This window comes from Perognathus longimembris, chromosome 13 (assembly GCF_023159225.1).
Source record: "Perognathus longimembris pacificus isolate PPM17 chromosome 13, ASM2315922v1, whole genome shotgun sequence".
Lineage (NCBI taxonomy): Eukaryota > Metazoa > Chordata > Mammalia > Rodentia > Heteromyidae > Perognathus > Perognathus longimembris.
The window spans coordinates 48951958-48972056 of NC_063173.1; the positions used below are offsets into that span (position 1 = coordinate 48951958).

Sequence of the window (20099 nt, forward strand, 5' to 3'; positions counted from 1 at the left end):
ATCTGACTCTGGGGAAGGGGGGAATGGGAAGAATGGTGGAAGTGGTGACTCTTATCAAGAAGCAATGCACACATAAATGGACAGGTTAATACAGCCATATGAAGATTAAAAATATAAATCTAAAAAATGAACAAATAAACAAGGATGCCAGAAAACTTAATGCATTTTTCTATTTGTGGTGATTTTGCAAAATTTTCTAATGAGAAACAATGTTTTCCTTCAGAAGCTTTGGGTGGGTGCATGATGAAACCAGACCAGGGTCCCCACCACCTGCTTCAGGACCACCACAAACCCCAGCCCCAACAATCAACAACTCGGAAGACCACATCAGTTCTTCTCAAACAGTTTAATAGCAAATAAACAAAGGAAGGTACCACACTTGGCAGATACAAAATGACTTTTTGTCCGTGTGTCTGTGCAATTAAAACAGATTTAGGTTCCCCATTGGGACAAAGGAAAAACACACAAAAAAAGGAAGGAGAATCCTTTGAAACACATACTCCTTTGCTCCAAACTTGTAACAACTTTTTTTTCTTTTTTTTTTTTAATCCACTACACAAACTCTGTGATTAGGTAAGAAAAGCAGCAGGGGCTCTTCTTGCCTTTTTAAAAAACCATTAAAGCAAAATCCATAATTTTCTACAGAGTACAACACAAGTTCACACAAAAAGACATTTTCTTTTGCAAATCAAAACAGGAAAGAAAGGAAAGCTCAAACAAGGTCAAGGAAAAGCATTCTACGGCTGAATCACGACTTTGAGTTGATTAAATCCCGTTGTTGCTGCAGAACAGACTGTGCGTTTGGTCATAGTGGCAATTTTTTTTCTCTTCACATTGTGAAATCACTTTACATTGTTTTCTAGTAGAAAAGGCAAAAAACTGTACAAAACCCCTAGTGTTAAATACAACGTTTGTACCAATAAAAAACTCACACAGGTTTGTCTCCAAAATGTAAAGTTTCTTTTTTTTTTTCTTTTTAAATTATTCACAAAAAGCAGCTGGAAATCAGAAAGGCAGCTGCCGCTCCAGGGTCTCAAATCCATTAAAACCACCACAGAACAATTAAAACAATCAGAGAGAAAAGGAAAAAGAAACAACGTCCAACGTTTGGCATTTGGTTTTATCCACAGGTTTTCCCAGAGCTTCTCTTGGAATTGAAAGCAAAATATATTGGCAAACAAGGCTTCTCAATACACAGGAGCCTCAGCGCCTCCTGCCAACAGAGGCGGCTCTGTGCAGTCAGACTGTGGGGCACAGCCGTCTCTCAGGCTGGGGCTTCTGGCCTCTTTCCATCCAATCACCCTTCCAGGAATCAAGCAACCTACCACACACTTACTGGGCCTCCACTTGACTGCCATTTTCTCCTAGTAAGAGTGGTCTCAAGCACAATACTGAGCAGCCTGCTGGGTCACAGAGCAGGAGCTCTGCTGAGAGTCCTTCCTCTGTCAACCCCAGCATGGACCATGCTAGACAGTGCTTCTACCTCCACCCCACTTTCAAGTCACTAGCTGCACCTTACCACCCTTCCCTGGAGAATCCTGCTTTTCCCAGCTCTCCCTCCTGTAAGTGTGGAATTCCGGGTAGGATCTGTCACAAACTCCTCCCCTGCTTCCTCTTCCCTCCACAGACCCATCCCTGTCTACTCTCTCTGGCCTTTCCCTTTCCACTCACATTCTTCCTCAAGTTCCAAAACCCTGAGGCTGGATGGTGCTACAAGAAGAGGATTAAGTTTTCCTCAGGAAACCAAAGAACTAGCTGGCCTGGCACCCAGGGTCAGTAGCTATTTGACTCTTTACTCAATTTAAAAAACAAATTTCCCACCCTTACTTCACCCCACTAGCTAAGCAACAGCAGAGCCTGTGGTGAAGAGCCAGCGTGGGGTGGTTGGTACCCAGGGCTGTAAACAGTGTGAAGACTGTAGTATTGTGCTTGTCACCTAGGAAAAGCGCTGGCAAATGTACTGCTGCTTCATGTGCAGGTGGCCCCTCTAGCAGTAGGAGCACCCTCCCTCCTCTGGGTGCTTTCCCTAATACCCCAAGCCTCCTGCTCAACCACAGCCACCTTAGCATTCTAGCTATACTCCTTGTACCTCTCTAGCCCCCTCTGACCCTAAGAGCAGGGTGGCCAGCCTCCCGGCCTCCCTGAGACATGGAGGCTGCAAGAGGGGACAGTCTAAGTGCACAGGCAAACGCTCTAAGGGCAGTAAAGGAGAAAGTTGCCACTTCAAAATAAAACAATACAATCTTGAAAAAAAAAATCAACCCCACAACAATTTAAAACAGCTTCTTTGAAACCCTTTTAAATCGGTCAGTTTTTGCACAAACTATAGAAAACAGAGAGGTGAAGGTGATATATACGAAGGTGTGAAGAAACAGCAGGAAACATGCAAAACTTGTTTTTTTCTGGGCATAATCTTAGTAGGAAAAGAAAAAAATTCAAAAGAAAAACACAAAAACAATACAAAAAGTAAAAAAACAAACCCTCAAAGCATCACATTCTGCTGTGGAGACTAGAGGAACAAGCATAGAAGGAGCCAGGTGGGGCGGAGGGGAAGGGACAGGCAGGTTCCCTGCTGGTTATTCCAGGGAAGAGCCACAGAAGAAAAAGGGCTGGCTGGGGCCCAAACTGCAGCCTTCAGTCAAAAAAGAAGGGGGTTCAGCTGTTTTCTGCAGTCAGAACTCAGGGAGGAGGGGAGAAAAGAAAAAAAAAAAGAATACATGAGGTCTCCTTAAGTCTCACAAATGAATCAGCAAAATGTGCTCAGGAGCCTCAAAAGGTTTTAGTGACATCTTTTATTTCATTGTTTACTTCAAAGTTGTCTTTAAAACTAAGCACACAGAGAAACAAAGCCTAGAAACGGACTGGCTGTGTGTTCACAGAAATACAAACACCACACGGTATGTGCTAGTAGGGCTGCTCTGAAGACAATTACAAAGAATTGGAATCACAAAATCAAGTGGTTATCTTATGAAGTTCTAGAAAAATAGATTTTTTTATATTCAAATGCAAGTTTAAATATTTCCCCTTCAGCAGTCGTTCTAGCAAAACCAATTTTGGCAGCACAAAAGGGAAAAAATAAAAAGGAAAGAAAAAAAGAACAAAGAAAGAAACAAACATAATAAAAATACACGTCAGCATCAAAGGTCAACACAAGGTCAAAGGTGAGAGTTCAAGCATCAGAGAAGCTGAAGAGACAGGGATTTGGACGATGTACTTGACGCCACATCGACATGCTTTAGGCACAACGATGAACAAACGGCAGGAATCTAGAAAAAAAACAAACCAGAAAGAGGGAGACCCACTGAGTTACACAGAGCAATACATCCAAACAAAGAGAGAGAGAACAGGACACTCACTGTGTGTGCAGCCCTGAAATGAGGAGGCGGGGCGGGCCGGGGGTGGGTAATGACAGGGAACTTTCGCACATGCCAACAATGGACACAGGCAAAGTCAAAAAGGACATGGAGGACACCAAGAAAACATCCAACTGCCAGAGACAGAAGGGAACCTAAGGCTTGGATTTCCTGCGAAGCACCCAACATAGAAGAAAAGAAGGTATGGGGGGGGGGGGGGGGGTAGGGCCCTGGCCTTGGCTCCCATTCCCTGGCCAAGATGGACAGGAGTCAGTCAGGGTAGGGAGAAATGCTGGCTGGGGTGGGGAAGATTCTTCAGGACAGAGGGCCAGGGTTTCCTGCCCAGTCCTACAGGGACGGCCCTTTGTTCCCAGAAATCCAAGCCCTTAGCTTCCAAGTACGCCCTGGCCTCTTCTGTGGAGCCCAGGAGACAGTGATCTGGCTGCGTTCAAGGCAAATCAATTTCATGATGTAACCCAAGAAACAAACAAAAACTACAGCAGAAAACACATTGCAAGTGAGACCTCCACAAAACAGAAAAGGACTGCTTAAGACTAGTCTTCACTCTCTGAGCTAAGCCCTTTCACGTGGTGAGACTGGTAGGGGAGCAGCTTCTTCACAAAACCATCTTTGGCCTGGGGAGAGAACTGTGCTCAAGGGCAGTGCTGCTGCTGCGCTAATGCTCTGGGCTGGGGGAGGAGAGAACAGAAGTGCATGTTCTCACCAGCTGGCTGCCTCAGCAGGCCAGACCCCTGCTGGGACAAGTGCTCCTTTTAAGAAAAGAGAACCTTGAAGGCCTTGGGATGTTTATCAAAGGCAGCGCATCATACCTTTGCCTCTTGTCATTAGGACAGTTGTTTGCTAAGGTCCCAGAACCCAGGACAAATCTAGGGACAAATAGTGCAGGAGGGAAGGGAAGAAGGGGGAGGGGAGGGGAGTTCTGGCCAAGGAGGAAGATAAACAGAAGGTTAGGAGCACAGAACCGGCAGCACCCTGGAGAGCACAGCTCTCTCCTTTGCCAATTCACAGCATTAACATTAGCTTTCCCCTTGGGCAGGTGAGCTGGGCTGCAAATGGCCACACAAAGTCAGTAGTTTCAATCATACACAGCACCCTGTGTGTACAACAATCACATTCTGGATTCTACAAAATCCTGGCCTTTTCCAGAGATATAATTTAGGTAATAAATATTCTCCACCCTGGAGCTGTATAAAACTTCTATAAAAATAGAAACAACATTCTTGGTTCCAGCTGGTTGGGATTCAGAACAGCGCCTCCCCAACCTAGCATTTTTTTCTTTTTTTTTTTATTTTTATTTTTTTTATTTTTGCTTTATTAAAAAAAAAATCCCATCATAACCCTGGAAGCCTTTAGAACAGTTTCATCCTTTGAAACACAGGACACATTTCTCCCAGTGCGCAGAATTCAAGTTTACGTGGTTCAGCTTGAGAAGTGTATGTTTCACGTTTCTTAGAGGACAACAGACCCAGGTTATCACTACGAGTAGGGAGCAGCTGTGATAGCTTCAACAGGGGATCCAACACCAACTACTACCTGTACAACAGCAAGAGGGTCACTCCCTGTCTTCACCCACAGGGACAGTGTGATAAGGAGAGTGCCCCATCTAACTGAAAAGCAAACAACCCCTTTGTTCTGATCTCTGGTGCCAGGGGCCTGGTCTTGGTTGTTTCTAGGGTCCCAGGACTCAGTACCTGGCTGTGGCTAATTATCATATTCTAACAGGACTACTTCTGCCCAGGTGCATTCCAACACATGTCATCCCGGCTCTCCACCCCTGTAACAGGAGAGGCAGAGGCAGAGCCTAGAAGCTGTGTGGGTCAGAGGCAAGGGCTGGAATGAGACCTTGGGAGGCAGCTGGGAGCTAACTTTAAGTACAAGGACAAAAATGAATACAGTAATACTGAGGTAAATGAACACTAAATCCATATGGAGGCTGTAAACGTACTTTCCTCCATCCCCAAGGGCAGAAGATGGGGCTAGAGTAGTTAAAAGAGGAGCCTGCCAGACCTCTATGGGAACACTATGGCTGGCACACCTCAATCAAGGAGGAAAGCATGGATTTCTGCATCTTTCTGGCCACTGGCAAATGCAGTGCCCTGGCTTCAAGGGACCCTCTGTTTAAGGTATACCAAGAAAGCAGGCTCTTCCTCCCCCAGCTAGATGGCTTTTGATCACTGCCCAGGAAAGGAGCCCTCCTTTAGCTAGACGCTGCAAGGGCAGCTTGAATCTGCCCTAGTCAAAATATTGTGGCTTGGGATGGAGGTAATGCTCCTTGCTGTGGTGAACTACAAGGAAGGAAACCAGGCAATATCTTCCAGAGAAGCCTGATTTAAAGGGAGCTGTGGGAAGTGGGTCATGGTCTAATTTGATGTTGAAGTAAACTAAATATGACCTCTTTGGCTGCTTCACCCAGCCAACAGCCAGGCAGGGCAAACCAGTATTAAAGGTGGGCTGTGGGTGAAGTCTCCCTGCTTTTTGCATATTATCAGGCTAATTTAACAGCTGCTGTATTTAAAAAAAAAAAAAGAAAGAAAGAAAGAAAGAAACAACAACCAAAAAACAAAACCTTGCTGATCCTCTTTTAGGAAAGAGGGATAGAAATTAGGGACAAGAATCTGAAAACAGGTATAAAAAACTCACTCTCCACAGCTATGGCAGAGCTTCTGGCTCCAGCTGCCAGGGTGTTAGTGTCAAGTCACCCCCGCTCTCCTCCAAAGCCAACCCACCTGCTTCTACCCTGCAGCTCTTGGATGTCAGTTCTAATTTCACCCACCCTTGCTCTCAAATTATGAGGGCCAACTTTTCTGCTTCACTCAGTCCTCCCTTGGGGTAGTTTGGGGGCAAATTCTGATCATCTTCTAAAAATATTTCCCTATTTCTCCTCCGCCAGGGTGGTCTGGTGTTGGTCCTTCTCAACACACTGGTTACAAACACGGCAAACTTTAAATAAAGGGGGGGAAAAAAACAACTCAGGATATGGCACCTAAACTCCAAAGTAAAACACTGGAAACCAAAGCACAAACTTGTCCTCTGTACGAAGCGAAACTCCCACAGAAGGCAGTAGCTGAGTCTTCAGGGCAAGCTGAGCCTGCGAGAGTGGCAGGGATCAGGGTCCAGGGCTGTCAACACACAGCCTTAGGGCTCCAAATCACTAAGGGTGCTCCTCCCCCACTTACCAGAAGACCCTCTCAACTCCAGTCTCAGAGGGGAGCACGCTCAGTAGGGCTTGCTGTCATTCTTTGAACGCTTGAGCTGCACTTTAAGCCGCTTCATGCCAATCTGGAAGCCATTCATGGACTGGATGGCAGCTTGAGCCGAAACCGGATTGTCATAACTTACAAAACCTGTGTGTCCAAGCAGAAACCTAGGTGAGGGACATAATGGGGCAAGGAGAGTCTCAGTTCTCCTTATGCAAAAAATACCTTATATGCTTAGTTTCAAGTCCAAATTTTTCCCAGCAGGGGTAAAACCTCTGGAAATGATATATGAATTACATTAGTCTTAACAATACTACCTGGTATCTACATAGGACTCCCCCACCTCCCCCCCAGCTTTTTTTTTTTTTGCAAGCTGTTTTCATACTTATTTTTCCCTCTAGAAAACTGCAAGAAATCATTATGTAAGCTACAGGTATGAGAAAAGTAATGTCCCAAGTTAAACTCAAGTGCAGCTCTTTTTATGTCAGCCTCTGCTCTTTTTCAATGGTAAGTACTTTATCCCACCTTGACACCAGAAAAGAAGTCAACATACCAAAACACTTGCTCAGGTTTGTCTGCTTGTCTATAAAAACTTTGGCAGATACAACATTCCCAAAGGGCATAAACATCTGCAGTAGGTCCTGATCTCCAAACTCCTGGGGCAGGTGGTATATGAACAGGTTGGCTCCCTCTGGACCTTCAAAATACCCATTGATGAGAAAAATATCAATCACACTTATCAACCTGTGCCAATGACTTTCATTCCTATTTATATTAAAACTATCACAAGCCTATACTGGGTGCCAGAGGCTCACCCCTGCAATCACAGCTACTGAGATCTGAGAATCATGGTTCAAAGCCAGCCTAGTCAGGAAAGTCTGTGAGATTCTTACTGCCAATTAACTACCAAAAAAGCTAGAAGTGAGGCTAGGAATATGACTTAGTGGTAGAGTGCTTGCCTAGCATGCATGAAGCTCTGGGTTTCATTCCTCAGTACCACATAAACAGAACAAGCCAAAAGTGGTGCTGTGGCTCAAGTGGTAGAGTGCCAGCCTTGTGCAAAAGAAGCTCAGGGACAATGCTCAGGCCCTAAGCTCAAGCTCCAAGACTGGTGTGGACTGATGCCTTCTACTTCCTTTTCCTATTTCACTGTGGCCTCCAAGTTGGTTTATCTAAAAACTAGTCTCCGCCCTGGAGGATACAAAGAGATTCTGACCTAAAGCGGAATCAGAAAACAATCCCAAAGCACATCATCACATTTTGAATTCAGGGTCTGGGTGCTACCCTTAGTCTTTTCACTCAAGGCCTCATGTTCTACTACTTAAGCCATAGCTCTACTTCTGGCTTTTTGGTGGTTAATTGAACATAAAATTTTCACGAAACCAGGAGCTGGTGGCTCATGTCTGTAATCCTAGCTACTCAGGAGGCTGAGTTCTGAGGACCATGGTTCAAAGCCAGCTCAGGCAGTAAAGTCCTTGAGCTTCTTATCTTCAACAAATGACTTAGAAAAAGCCAGAAGTGGTGCTGTGGCTCAAGTGATAAGAGTGCTAAGCCTTGAGCACAAAAAGGCTCAGGGACAGTACCCAGGCCCTCTGAGTTCAAGCTCCAGGACCAGAAAAAAAAAGTCTCACGAACTTTCCTGCCCAGGCTATGAACAAGGACCCTTACATCTTAGCCTCCCGAGTAGCAAGGATTACAGGTGTAAGCCATTGGTGTCTGGTTTCCTCAGTCTACTCTTGCAATTAATCAGATAAAGTGTTGGTGTGACCACCTAACATTCTTTTAGTCTCTGTCCGGCCTTTCCAGGTTCAGTTATAGTACAGGAGTGACATGCACATCCCTGAGCCCAACCTCCCTTGGCACTCACCTTCCTTCTGGCTTCCAGCAGCACCAATACTCTGCTGTGTCAACAAATTCTGGTTGTACAGAGTGGGGAGTGCGGCGGCAGCATATTGCTGGATACCCGAGTAGGCCTGGGTGAGGGCCTCCATGGTGCTCCCAGTTCCATTAGAAAGGCCAGTGCTGCCCAGGCCACCATTTAAAGCAGCCATCCCTTGGTTGGAAGAAGAGAAGGATTAATATGATAGGCAGACTCAACTTAAACCAAAGTCAGGTATATTTAGTGAGCTAGAGGGAAATTCACCCCCAAACTCACCCTTTCAATTTTCCTTTAGTTTTTCCCTGAGGAATATTAATTTGATTAAGTCAGATTCTAAGATATTCAGTAGGCCTTGCTACTGCTAATGTGGACAATTAAAAGAATGTCAGGCCCAGATATGGATCTCCCTCTGTCATCCTGCCTGTGGAAGAAAATAAGGGCACTCAAATTCTCTCTGGCTATTATGTCACTTTCTCACATAGAGCTAGAATCGAGTAAAGAGCCCCAGAATTAAGAACTATTATGGGTACAAGTGACATAAGATGTGGTTAAATGGGAAGAGGTTGTAACTGATTGGTAGGGCACTCACCTGACATGGGCAAAGCTCTATGTTTGAATTCCAACACTACTCATACAAAAAAGATGGGAGGTGGGGGGTACTGGGAATGTAGCTTAGTGGTAGAGTGCTTGCCTAGCATGCATGAAGCCCTGGGCTCAATTCCTCAGCACCACATAAACAGAAAAGGCTGGAAGGGGCATGTGGCTCAAGTGTTAGCCTTGAGTGAAAAGAAGCCAGGGACAGTGCTCAGGTCCCGAGTCCAAGCCCCAGGACTGGCAAAATTTTTTTTTTAAATAAATGAGTTTTTAAAAATATGGGTAATGGGGCTGGGAATATGGCCTAATGGCAAGAGTGCTTGCCTCCTAACACATGAAGCTCTCAGTTCGATTCTCCAGCACCACATATATGGAAAACAACCAGAAGGGGCGCTGTGGCTCAGGTGGCAGAGTGCTAGCCTCGAGCAAAAAAGAAGCCAGGGACAGTGCTCAGGCCCTGAGTCCAAGGCCCAGGACTGCCCGCCCCCCCAAAAAAATGGATAAAATGCTAGCATCTAATAGTAGCTAACATTAACTGAGCATATTCTAGGTTCCAAGTACTACTGCAATGTCCCATTGGAAGTTGACGCATGTTTTCATTTAATTCCTTAGCCACTCTTTATGTATTCTGATACTCTTACTTCAGAGATGAGAAAATGGCTATGTAAAGGGAAGGGTGGTGAAAGAGGTGGGATTTAACTCAGGTCTGATTCAAAATTCCACATTATTTCTAACTCTTCTGGGTCAATTCAATTATTCTAGTGGTCCCCTATAATAGGGGTTGTATAAAATGTTCTGCCTAATGACAATGAGAGACTGCCCCTTACCTGCCAAAGAGCCAACGTTGAGACCAGCTGTTGCTCCAGCTAATGTCTGCAGGGCTCCAAGTGAGGCTATGGGATTCACAGAGTTACTGCTGCTGGAGCTAGGTGAAGACCCTGCTATTAGAAATCAAGGCATTAAACTCAAGCCATTACTTCTCTTCTCTTATTAACAGGAACCAAAGCACAACAATTCTATTCAAGTATTCTATGTTGTACAAATGGTTGTCAACTACTAATTCTGGTGAGTGTCCTGGCAGAACAAACAAGAGAAACGGGAAACTAAAAATTATAAGAATTCTAAGTTCAGTTCAAAGTCAAAGATGACATTTGAAACTTTGTTGTTGACAATCTGACCTTTCTGGATATAGGTGTTAACATCTTTCCAAGAAGACATGACTCCTCTTTGGCCTCTACTTTTGAACAGGATCTGTCCAAGTACCACAATGGGACAAAGATCCCTGTGACACACTTACCTGAACTGGTGAGGACGCTGAGGGGACTGCTGGATGTAGTGAGGGCACTGGTACCACTGGGCGTGTTCTGAGCTGCACTAGCTGCTGCAGCTAGTGCAGCTAAATTCTGTAACTGCATTGCATTTAACCCTGCAATAGCCAAAGTAAGAGATTAGCCAGCAGATAGGGTGCCTTCTGTTTCTTCCTGAGATGACAGCAGAAGACTGATCCCTGACTAAGAAGAACCTTTTAGACAGCATTGCAAGCAAGATTACAGGGTTCATTAAGAAACTCTAAGTCACTGAGGGGTATGACTCAGTGGTACAGTGTATGCTTAACACACACAAGGTCCTAGGTTTAATCCCAAGCGCATGAGTGTCAGGGAAGAAGAGAGAAAAAGAAAGCAAGGTAATTTTCTCAGGGAAAAGTTAGTTTAATCCAATAGCATAGCAACTCGAGTGAGTATTAATAAAGGGGCAGACAAGTAGGAAACTGGGTAGGGTATGGGACTTCATCCAAGTCCCTCACTCACACTTTACAGAGGATTTATTCTGTGCAATGGAGGGGAACAAACAGAAAATGCAGCAGAGATCCAGAAGGCCCAAGGAAAATAACAGAATAGGAGAAAGAATAAAGCACTGCCACTTAAACAGCAGATTAATTGGCAAAAGACATAAGGAAAAGTCTTGAATGTAGAAATAGGTAAACACAGCAAAAAATAAAATAAAATAGAATTGTGCTGTGGATGTTGCAAACCATTTTACTAAATGGTGGAAAGGCAGCTTGAGTGCAGAAGATAAAGAACATAAGTGAAAATATAAAATATAATCTAGCAACTTTCCAAAAACAACAAACTGCTGGGCATTATGGTTCAGTGGTAGACTGCCTGTCTTGCAAATGCAAGGCCCTGAATTCAAATACTAGTACTACCAAAAAATGAAAATAGCAAAGTAAATTCTCTAAGACAAAGTGAATGTCTTATCAAAAAATTTCAAGCTGCAAAATTCAGTTCACTGAAATCTGGATGTCTATACTGAACAAAGGCACAGGGAGCTCTAGAAATGCCCCTCTCTCTGTCCTCACCAAGTTTTCTGATGGTGCTTGGCTCAACTCTGTGTACAGAAATACATTTTGTTATGAACCCTGCTACTTGTAGTAAGTTTTCAATGTACTTTTAAAGTGGTATTAAGATACCTTGCAGAAATAAGGCAATATGAGTGAATATGTTTTTATTTTAAAAAACTATTTTAGGGGCTGGGAATGTAGCTTAGCAGCAAAGTGCTTGCCTGTAATGCACAAAGCCCTGGGTTCAATTCCTCAGCACCTCATAAACAGAAAAAGACAGAAGTAGTGCTCTGGCTCAAGAGGTAAGAGTGCTTGCCTTGAGCAAAAAGAAGCCAGGGACAGTGCTCAGACCCTGAGTCCAAGTCCCAGGACTGGCAAAAAATAAAAATAGGGGTTGGGAATGTGGCTTAGTGGTAAAGTGCTTGCTAGCATGCACGAAGCCCTGGATTCGGTTCCTCAGCACCACATAAACAGAAAAGGCCAGAAGTGGCGCTGTGGCTCAAGAGGTAGAATGCTAGTCTTGAGCAAAAAGAAGCCAAGGACAGTGCCCAGGCCCTGAGTCCAAGCCCAAGGACTGGCCAAAAATAAAGAATATATAGGGCTGGGAATATGGCCTAGTGGCAAGAGCACTTGCCTCCTACACATGAAGCTCTCAGTTCGATTCCCAAGCACCACATATATGGAAAACGGCCAGAAGGGGCGCTGTGGCTCAGGTGGCAGAGTGCTAGCCTTGAGCTGGAAGAAGCCAGGGACAGGGCTCAGGCCCTGAGTCCCAGGCCCAGGACTGGCAAAAAAAAAAAAAAAAGAAGAAGAAAAAATATATATATATATGGGGTACAAACTGCAAAACTCTGGGACTGTTGGCAGCCATGTGTCTTGGCCTGCTGCTCCTCTGCTGCAGCTCAATACTTACCTCCCATTGGGTGGAGGCTGCTCAAGGTGTTGAGGTTCCCAGAGGAGGCAGTCTGCTGAAGGAGCTGCAAATAAAGCTAGACATTACACCAAAAAACAGAACAAGAGTGAGAGTGAGGGCTGGTTCTGCATCTGGGATAACTCTACAGCACAGCAAAGCGAGAGTGCAGAGGCCCCCAGAGAGAAGACAAAGTCAAAGACAAGATCCCAAGCAAATACAACAGAAACGTAAGATTTATGACAGCACATGACAATACAACTAAAGCCCTGCCCAGGAGATAGTATGTTCACTGGATACTGAGCTAAGTTCAAGTCCCTGGGCAGCAGAATACAGCAAAGAGGACAAAAGCAGTTCAGGGAAGTAAGCTATATTCAGCCACTTATACAGTGGACCGTCTTAGTATGTGCATAAAAACGACAACTATCTCTAGCTTCCTCTCTCAAGTTCTTGGTTAGGCCAACACATACTCAAATAGGTTATTTCCATCTGGATACTCAATTTCTACTCCACACAATTATTTTAAATATCATATTTGATCGTTTCATAGTATTGTCTTATGAATTCCCCCCCCCAAAAAAAATATGGATCTGGCTTTGTAACTCAGGTGTACTTAAAACTTGTGAGTTTCCTACATTAGTCGCCCAGTGCTGAGATTACAGATTTATACTACGACATCTGGCTTCATAGTTTTTTTTTTTTTTTTGGAGGGGGTGTCGGTCGTGGGGCTTGAACTCAGGGTCTGGGTGCTATCCCTAAGCTTTTTTACTCAAAGCTAGGGCTCTACAACTTTGAGCTACAAAACCACTTCTAGCTTCTTTGGTGGTTCAGTGGAGAGAAGAGTCTCATGGACTTTTCTGGACTTTTCAGCTGGATTTGAACAGTGATCAAGAGATCTCAGCCTCCTGACTAGCTAGGAGCCACCTGTGCCGAGCAATTAATACTATTTCTTTGAGTGGCTTTTTACAGGCCAAAAATGTACTCACAACTAACCAGCTGCTCCCAAGCTACAGATCTATCAAGCTCTATTTCCTCCCCTCCAAATTTGCCTCTACTGACCAAGTGGTTGATGAATCAATTCACCTAACAAATTCAGTGTATGTTCGCTTTCAATGGTTGTCTCATAAACAAAACCAGAGCACCTATCCATGAATTTATGAAACTATACAATCTCACTCTATATACCCTGGTAAACCATAACCTCCCAAATCAACCTGCTGAAAATCTTTGCTCCATGCAAACCTAATTACTGCTCCTTATGGAAAAATCGTCATTTTGGTACCATATTCTTGCTTTCCTTTCCTATAAATATCTGACATGGCTATTATTCTATCATGAATCCTTCAAAGGCAGAGCTCATAGACAGGTTTCAGGTAGTCAACAAGCCCCCACAAAAACAATAGGAGGCGGCACATACATATAATCTTTATCACTTATTAAAGGGGTTTACCGACACAAAGAATCACTGCCCAGAAGAGCTTAGCTGGTTCAAATCCACATATCCAGAAAGGATGTTATAATTAACTCTGATGAACTATCAGTTACACGACCCATTAGCACCCATATGTCCTTATTTTTGTCTTCTTAAAATATCTTAAGGCCTGGGGCTGGGGATATAGCCTAGTGGCAAGAGTGCCTGCCTCGGATACACGAGGCCCTGGGTTCGATTCCCCAGCACCACATATACAGAAAACGGCCAGAAGCGGCGCTGCGGCTCAAATGGCAGAGTGCTAGCCTTGAGCGGGAAGAAGCCAGGGACAGTGCTCAGGCCCTGAGTCCAAGGCCCAGGACTGGCAAAAAAAAAAAAATATATATATCTTAAGGCCTGGAGCCGGTGCCTATAATCCCCTATAATCCTAGTTACTTAGGAGGCTGAGACCTGAAGATCGCGGTTCAAAGCTAGACTAGACAGGAAAGTCCGTGACACTCTTATCTCCAATTAACCACCAGAAAACTAGAAGTGGTGCTGTGGCTCAAAGTGGTAGAGCACTACCTTTGAGCTGAAGAGCTCAGGGACAGTGCTCAGGCCCAGAGTTCAAGCCCCACGACCAACAAACAAACATATATATCTTAAGCAATATGTTCAGTCCTAACTGATTGACTATGCATACTGTACTTGGTACCTCCGTTTCCCTTCCCTAAATGAAAGCACCTCTTAGGACAGGATCATGTCTAATTGATACAAAGAGACCACAGCTCTCAACATATACCACATCATGTGGTAATGAGGGTAAAGTGTAGAATCTTCTCTAAAGACAGACAAAAAAATGCTATTAAAAGCAATGTTTGGCTTGGAATGTGGCTTAGCGGTATAGAGTGCTTGCCTAGCATGCATGAAGCCCTGGGTTCGATTCCTCAATACCACATAAACAGAAAAAGCTGGAAGTGGCATTGTGGCTGGCTCAAGTGGTAGAATACTAGCCTCAAGCGAAAAGAAGCCAGGGACAGTGCTCAGGTCCTGAGTTCAAGCACCATGACTAGCAAAAAAAAAAAAAAAAAGCTTAACATGGAGATCATTTTCAAAGCATTATCATCTTGGAAGACTAAAAAAAATCTCCATGTGGGGCTGGGGATATGGCCTAGTGGCAAGGGTGCATGCCTCGCTCGTATACATGAAGTCCTGGGTTCGTCTCCCCAGCACCACATATATAGAAAATGGCCAGAAGTGGCGCTGTGGCTCAAGTGGCAGAGTGCTAGCCTTGAGCAAAAAGAAGCCAGGGACAGTGCTCAGGCCCTGAGTCCAAGCCCCAGGACTGCCCCCCCCCCAAAAAAAATCTCCATGTTCTAGTACTAAAAAAACAGCTTAATCTGATGAAATAAAACAATTTGCTTTCTTTTTTAACTTTAAAGAAATACCAGCTAGGAAAAACTGGGATTTTTCCTAAGATTTTAGAAATACAGAAACCAACAGCTATCAAATTAATCTAAATTCAGCACGAGGGGAAAGAAATTGTTATCTTTCCTCTATGTCCATACAAAGTAATACTTGAAAGGACTAAGTTAACAATTCTATTAGTTATTCATATGAGAATTTTCAGATGATCCATAAGAATCTAGTGGTCTCAACATTTATAGTTTCAGAAGTGATCTTTTCTGTTTTGTTGAGAAACAAGTTCTAACTATAGACCAGGCTGCTCTACAGCCTGGTCTTGCTACATAAATAATGCTGGCCATGAACTCATGAACCTTTCCTGCTATAGCCTCCTAAGAGCTACTACCATGTCTGGCCAGAGATGACTTGACTTTGACTCACAGATGAGAGGTTTCTTGTTTTGTGCTGGGTACAATTCTTTTAAGAGTTAAAACAATACTAACTTCCTATGACATATTACAAATCTATTCATTCCAAATAACAAATTGAAAATAGACGTTCACTACTATGTAACTCAAAGCTCTACAATATAGATCATTTTAAAGAAAACCTAGTTATAACCTGATAAACTTAAATAAACATGCACCTATAATTCTCATTTAATAATATCCAGGCTAAGCCAGGCACCAGGGGCTCACGCCTGTAATCCTAGCTACTCAGGAGGCTGAGATTTGAGGATCATGGTTCAGAGCCAGCCTGGGTAGGAAAGTCCGTGAGACTTTTTTCTCCAATTAACCACCAGAAAACCATGAGTGGCACTGTGGCTCAAGTGGTAGAGCACTAGCCTAATATCCAGGCTAATAACTTGATAGTTCAATCTGTCGGAAAAAAATAAATAGGATTACAACCAAGGATAATTGGCTTATTATTATTTTTTAGCAAGACTCAGTAAGAATTTTAATGATGCTGCCTACATCTGATAGAGACATGGAAATGAAAGCTTGGTAGTGAAGATTTTCTTAGGAATTTTTCTCTTCAATTTCAAACTACAGATTACTCTAAATCTTCAAACCAGATAATCAGGATTTTTCTCTAACTGTAACAAAATCCTTAAGATGTAACCTACAACCCATGACCAACCAGAGTAAGAAAAGTGAACAGACTAACATGACAAAGAATATCACATAGCCTGGATTTTTGTAAAGCCTCTGTGTGCCAAAAGTTGTAAATGCCACTGTGTTTGTTAGCTAGGGAGAGCAGAAGAAAAAACAGCTGGGAGCTTGCACAGTCTGCAGAAAGCAAACCACAAGGACTCACTGCTAAATACTGGGGTCCAAGAGTATTTAGACCAGCCAGGTTTCCCCATACAGATGCTGCACTGATTTGCTGCATCTGCTGCTGGAGCTGCTGGGCCATTCTCTTCTGTTCTTTGTCCTTCTGCGTATCAGCAAATTTTACCACCATGGGGGATGAGCAACCCTATGAAAACATCAAAACCCAAGGGTCAGATTCATCCTTCTGGATTAAGAAAAGATCTGTTTTGATGACATGCAAGCTGCATTCTAATTTCAATCATCGCCAAAATGACATCCATTCTGATATACTATTCACAAAAGACCATATTTAAATGGCACTTGTTTCCAATATATTAATCTTGTATTTACTTAAAATGGATTCAAGCTAGCTCAAAACTCTGGGGCTCATAAGATCCTCCCACTCAGCCTCATGCATACCTGGGACTATGGACATTAATTACCACAACTGGCTCCAAGGTTAATTTTAAGGAAAGTAATGTGGGTTTTTTTGTTTCACTATATGATAAATTATCTATTTAAGTTTTAGGACCATCCAGTACTGTGCATAGACACTGGTGGCCAGCTGTCCCAGAATCATAAGGTTAAGTATTTCCCTCTTTCACCTATCTGCTCCGTACCTCCATGGTTTGTGCTTGGTGCATTGCCTTGATAGCCGTCTGTGCCATGGCTCTTGTTGTAAAAGTCACAAATGCACAACCTGGTAAGAGAAAAGTCAATAAGAACACTGAAAACTATGTGCCAACTTCCAAACTACTTTTCAGGGGTTCATGAGTTAACAGATCAAGGAGATACATGCCATTAATAGGGTACTAAATACTATAATAAAAAAAAAATCAAGGAATCACAACCAGGAGCGAGTACATGAGAGGGGAAGAATTATATCCCTTAGTTCTTCTTGAAGAGAAACTGTGAGAAAGAAATGCTTGCATTTTGGCATCAAGATCTTCACCAAGCACAAAAATGCAAAATTTTAAGACGTGACACTGAAGTACAGAATGTGGCTCCTTGGGAGTGGGGCGAGGGGGGGGGGTGCCTAGGAGAATTCAAAAGGGATCAGTTGATGGAAGCTTAATACGATATAGATGTAAAGCAAAGCAGGAAGCAGCAGGCCAAACCACTTCATCACGACAAGGCTATGGTGGCTAGGGATCTATTTTCCACTGGTCAATTAAAAAAAAGAGAGACTCTGAACTCAAGGCTCTTTAAGAGCTATAAAAATATAGCACCTCGGCTCAGGCCATCAGGTCCCCGCAATATCCGGCACTCTTCAATCTGTCCAAATGAAGAGAACATGACTCGAATGTCATTTTCAGTGCACTTCTTGGAAATCATGCCAATAAACAGCTTCCTGTCTTCCACTGCTGAAAGAGTAAAATACAAAAGGCTCAATATTACTAAAAGACCAGGGAGCATAGACTTGGGAAACTGACTACTCCGTGTTTCATAGCCAATTTCACAGATTTTCAAGACACACATTTTCCTTTTATCATGTTAAACCCTCTCCTCCAACCAATGACATCTTGAAATTACATATTTAGGAAGTATTTAGATGAAATATAGTGGCTTTGTGCTGTTGCTAAAATTACTGGGGGGGGGGGGGGGAATCATGAACCTGTACTGGTTTCTTCACCTGACTAAAGACACACAGGTTTATTTAAAAGTATAGCTGCAGGTATTACTTGCAATAACATCTTACCTAATACTTAGTATGTATGCTCTTTCTAGCAATAGTTGTTTTTTGTTCCTGTGGCCATAGGAACAAAATACACTTTTCAGTGAATAGAATGGTTGCTTTAAAAAACAAAAAAAACCACCTGTAAATGTACAGTTAATAACTTGGGGAACTTAAAAAAAATTAACACTCTTGCTTGTGAGTTTCTTACAGACACCATCAAATGTTTCAACTCTATGTTCCCCATTTTCTAATGTGTTTTGTCCAAATGAACCTTCATGAGCCAGCTATCACCCAATTCCATGTGGACGTTCTTGGGAAGAATATGCTCAATTCCTAGTTCCACTTGAGAAGGTGAAGCCCTCAAGGATCCCACCAAACACAGCTGTCAAATGTAGCTCCTGCTGAGTGCTGGTGGTTCACACCTGTAATCCTAGCTACTCAGGGGGCTGAGATCTAAGGATTGAGGTTCAAAGCCAGCTTAGGCAGAAAAGTCCATGGGACTCTTTGTTTTTCCCTTTCCTTCCTTCCTTCCTTCCTTCCTTCCTTCCTTCCTTCCTTCCTTCCTTCCTTCCTTCCTTCCTTCCTTCCTCCCCTCCCCTCCCCTCCCCCCCCCCCCGGCTGATCCTGGGCGCTGTCCCTCTACCACTTGAGTCACAGTGCCACTTCTGGTTTTTGAGTGTTTAATTGGAGATAAGAGTCTTATGAACACACATGCCCAGCTATCTATGAGACGCTTATCTTCAATTAACCACCAAGAAGCCAGGAGATGTGGCTCAAGTGGCAGATAACTATTCTTGAGGGAAAAAAAAGCTAAGGGACAGTCCCCACTCCCTGAGTTCAAGCCCTAGTACCAGCAGGAAAGAAAATAGGCTGGAGGAATGGCTCAGGCAGTAAAGGGCCTACCAGGCAAGTGTGATGCCTTGAGTTCAAACCCCAGTAGCACAAAACAAAAAAAAATATTATATTCATAAAGAACATTGCAATTCACTCTAACATGTTCTTTGATTTATGATATTTAAAAGACAATGTTAAAATTTATTCTTGGCCAGTATGGGGGTTTTCAATTCAAAGCCTTGCAGTTGTTCAGCTGGGCCTCTACCATTTGAGCTCTATCTCCAGCCCTGTTTCTTGCTGGTTATTTTGGAGACAGACTCTCATGGACTTTTCTTCCTGGGCTGGCTTTGAACCAAGATCCCATAGAGCTCAGACTCCTGAGTAGCTAGGATTATAGGCATGAGCCACCAGTGTCAGGGTAGGAGTATAAATTCTTTTTTGTTGTTTCTCTTGTTTGGTGTCAGTCCTGGGACTTTTACCTGGCTTTTGCTGGGGCCTGGTGCTGTCCCTGAACTTACTTTGCTTGAGGCTAGTGTACTATCACTTGAGCCACAGCACCACTTCTAGCTTTTTTTCTGAGTAGTTTATTGGAGATAAGAATCTCACAGACTTTCCTGATCCTCAGATCTTAGCCTCTTGGGTAGCTAAAATTACAGGCGTGAGCCACAAGTGCCTAACTTGAGAGAGTATAGATTCTTACAGCTCAGTCCCAGATTATCACAAAAATAGCCAACTCTGGGGGGAAAAAAATCTAAGAAGACTTAATATGCTTGCTTACCATTGTTCTTTTCACTGTCAGCAGGTTTCATCTGTATAGGATGATGCATCTACAAAGGAAAACCCAAGTATTATTTCTATACACATTGATGGCATTTAATAATGTGAGCTCTAAATGACCTACAGAAACTAGAGCCTTGGGCTGGGATGTAGCTCAGTGGCAAAGCGCTTGCCTAGCAAGTGCAACATCCTGGGTTCGATCCCCAGTACCAAAAAAAGAAAAGACAAAACAAAAAACAAAAAAAAACAAAAAAACTAGAGCCTTAAGGGTTTTCTTGTTGAATTTATTTCTGCCTCATGATCTTTCCCCACAAAATATAAGAATAGACAGAATGTGAGACATTAAGTTAAAATATCCAAGATTCTTGGCAGACAGAGAACTAATTTCAA

General features: G+C 43.4%; 1 protein-coding gene across 12 annotated transcripts in view; it reads right to left on the minus strand.

The window, feature by feature from the left end:
• Nucleotides 1–331: 331 nt before the first annotated feature.
• Nucleotides 332–20099, minus strand: part of Celf1 (CUGBP Elav-like family member 1) — an 84970-nt gene continuing 65202 nt past the window's right edge. For 6 of the 12 annotated variants that reach the window (XM_048361586.1, XM_048361585.1, XM_048361581.1 and 3 more), the window contains 11 exons: nucleotides 19711–19759; nucleotides 17650–17784; nucleotides 17041–17120; nucleotides 16425–16586; nucleotides 12299–12374; nucleotides 10342–10470; nucleotides 9872–9985; nucleotides 8439–8624; nucleotides 7125–7268; nucleotides 6551–6718; nucleotides 332–3266 (listed from right to left, as the gene is read on the minus strand). In XM_048361586.1, coding sequence (XP_048217543.1) covers nucleotides 6591–6718; nucleotides 7125–7268; nucleotides 8439–8624; nucleotides 9872–9985; nucleotides 10342–10470; nucleotides 12299–12374; nucleotides 16425–16586; nucleotides 17041–17120; nucleotides 17650–17784; nucleotides 19711–19759 — 1203 coding nt within the window. In that variant the 3' untranslated portion in view covers nucleotides 332–3266; nucleotides 6551–6590. Of the gene's footprint in view, nucleotides 3267–5927; nucleotides 6463–6550; nucleotides 6719–7124; nucleotides 7269–8438; nucleotides 8625–9871; nucleotides 9986–10341; nucleotides 10471–12298; nucleotides 12375–16424; nucleotides 16587–17040; nucleotides 17121–17649; nucleotides 17785–19710; nucleotides 19760–20099 lie in introns of those variants that run through there. The other 6 variants (XM_048361578.1, XM_048361577.1, XM_048361580.1 and 3 more) reach the window with 6 other exon arrangements.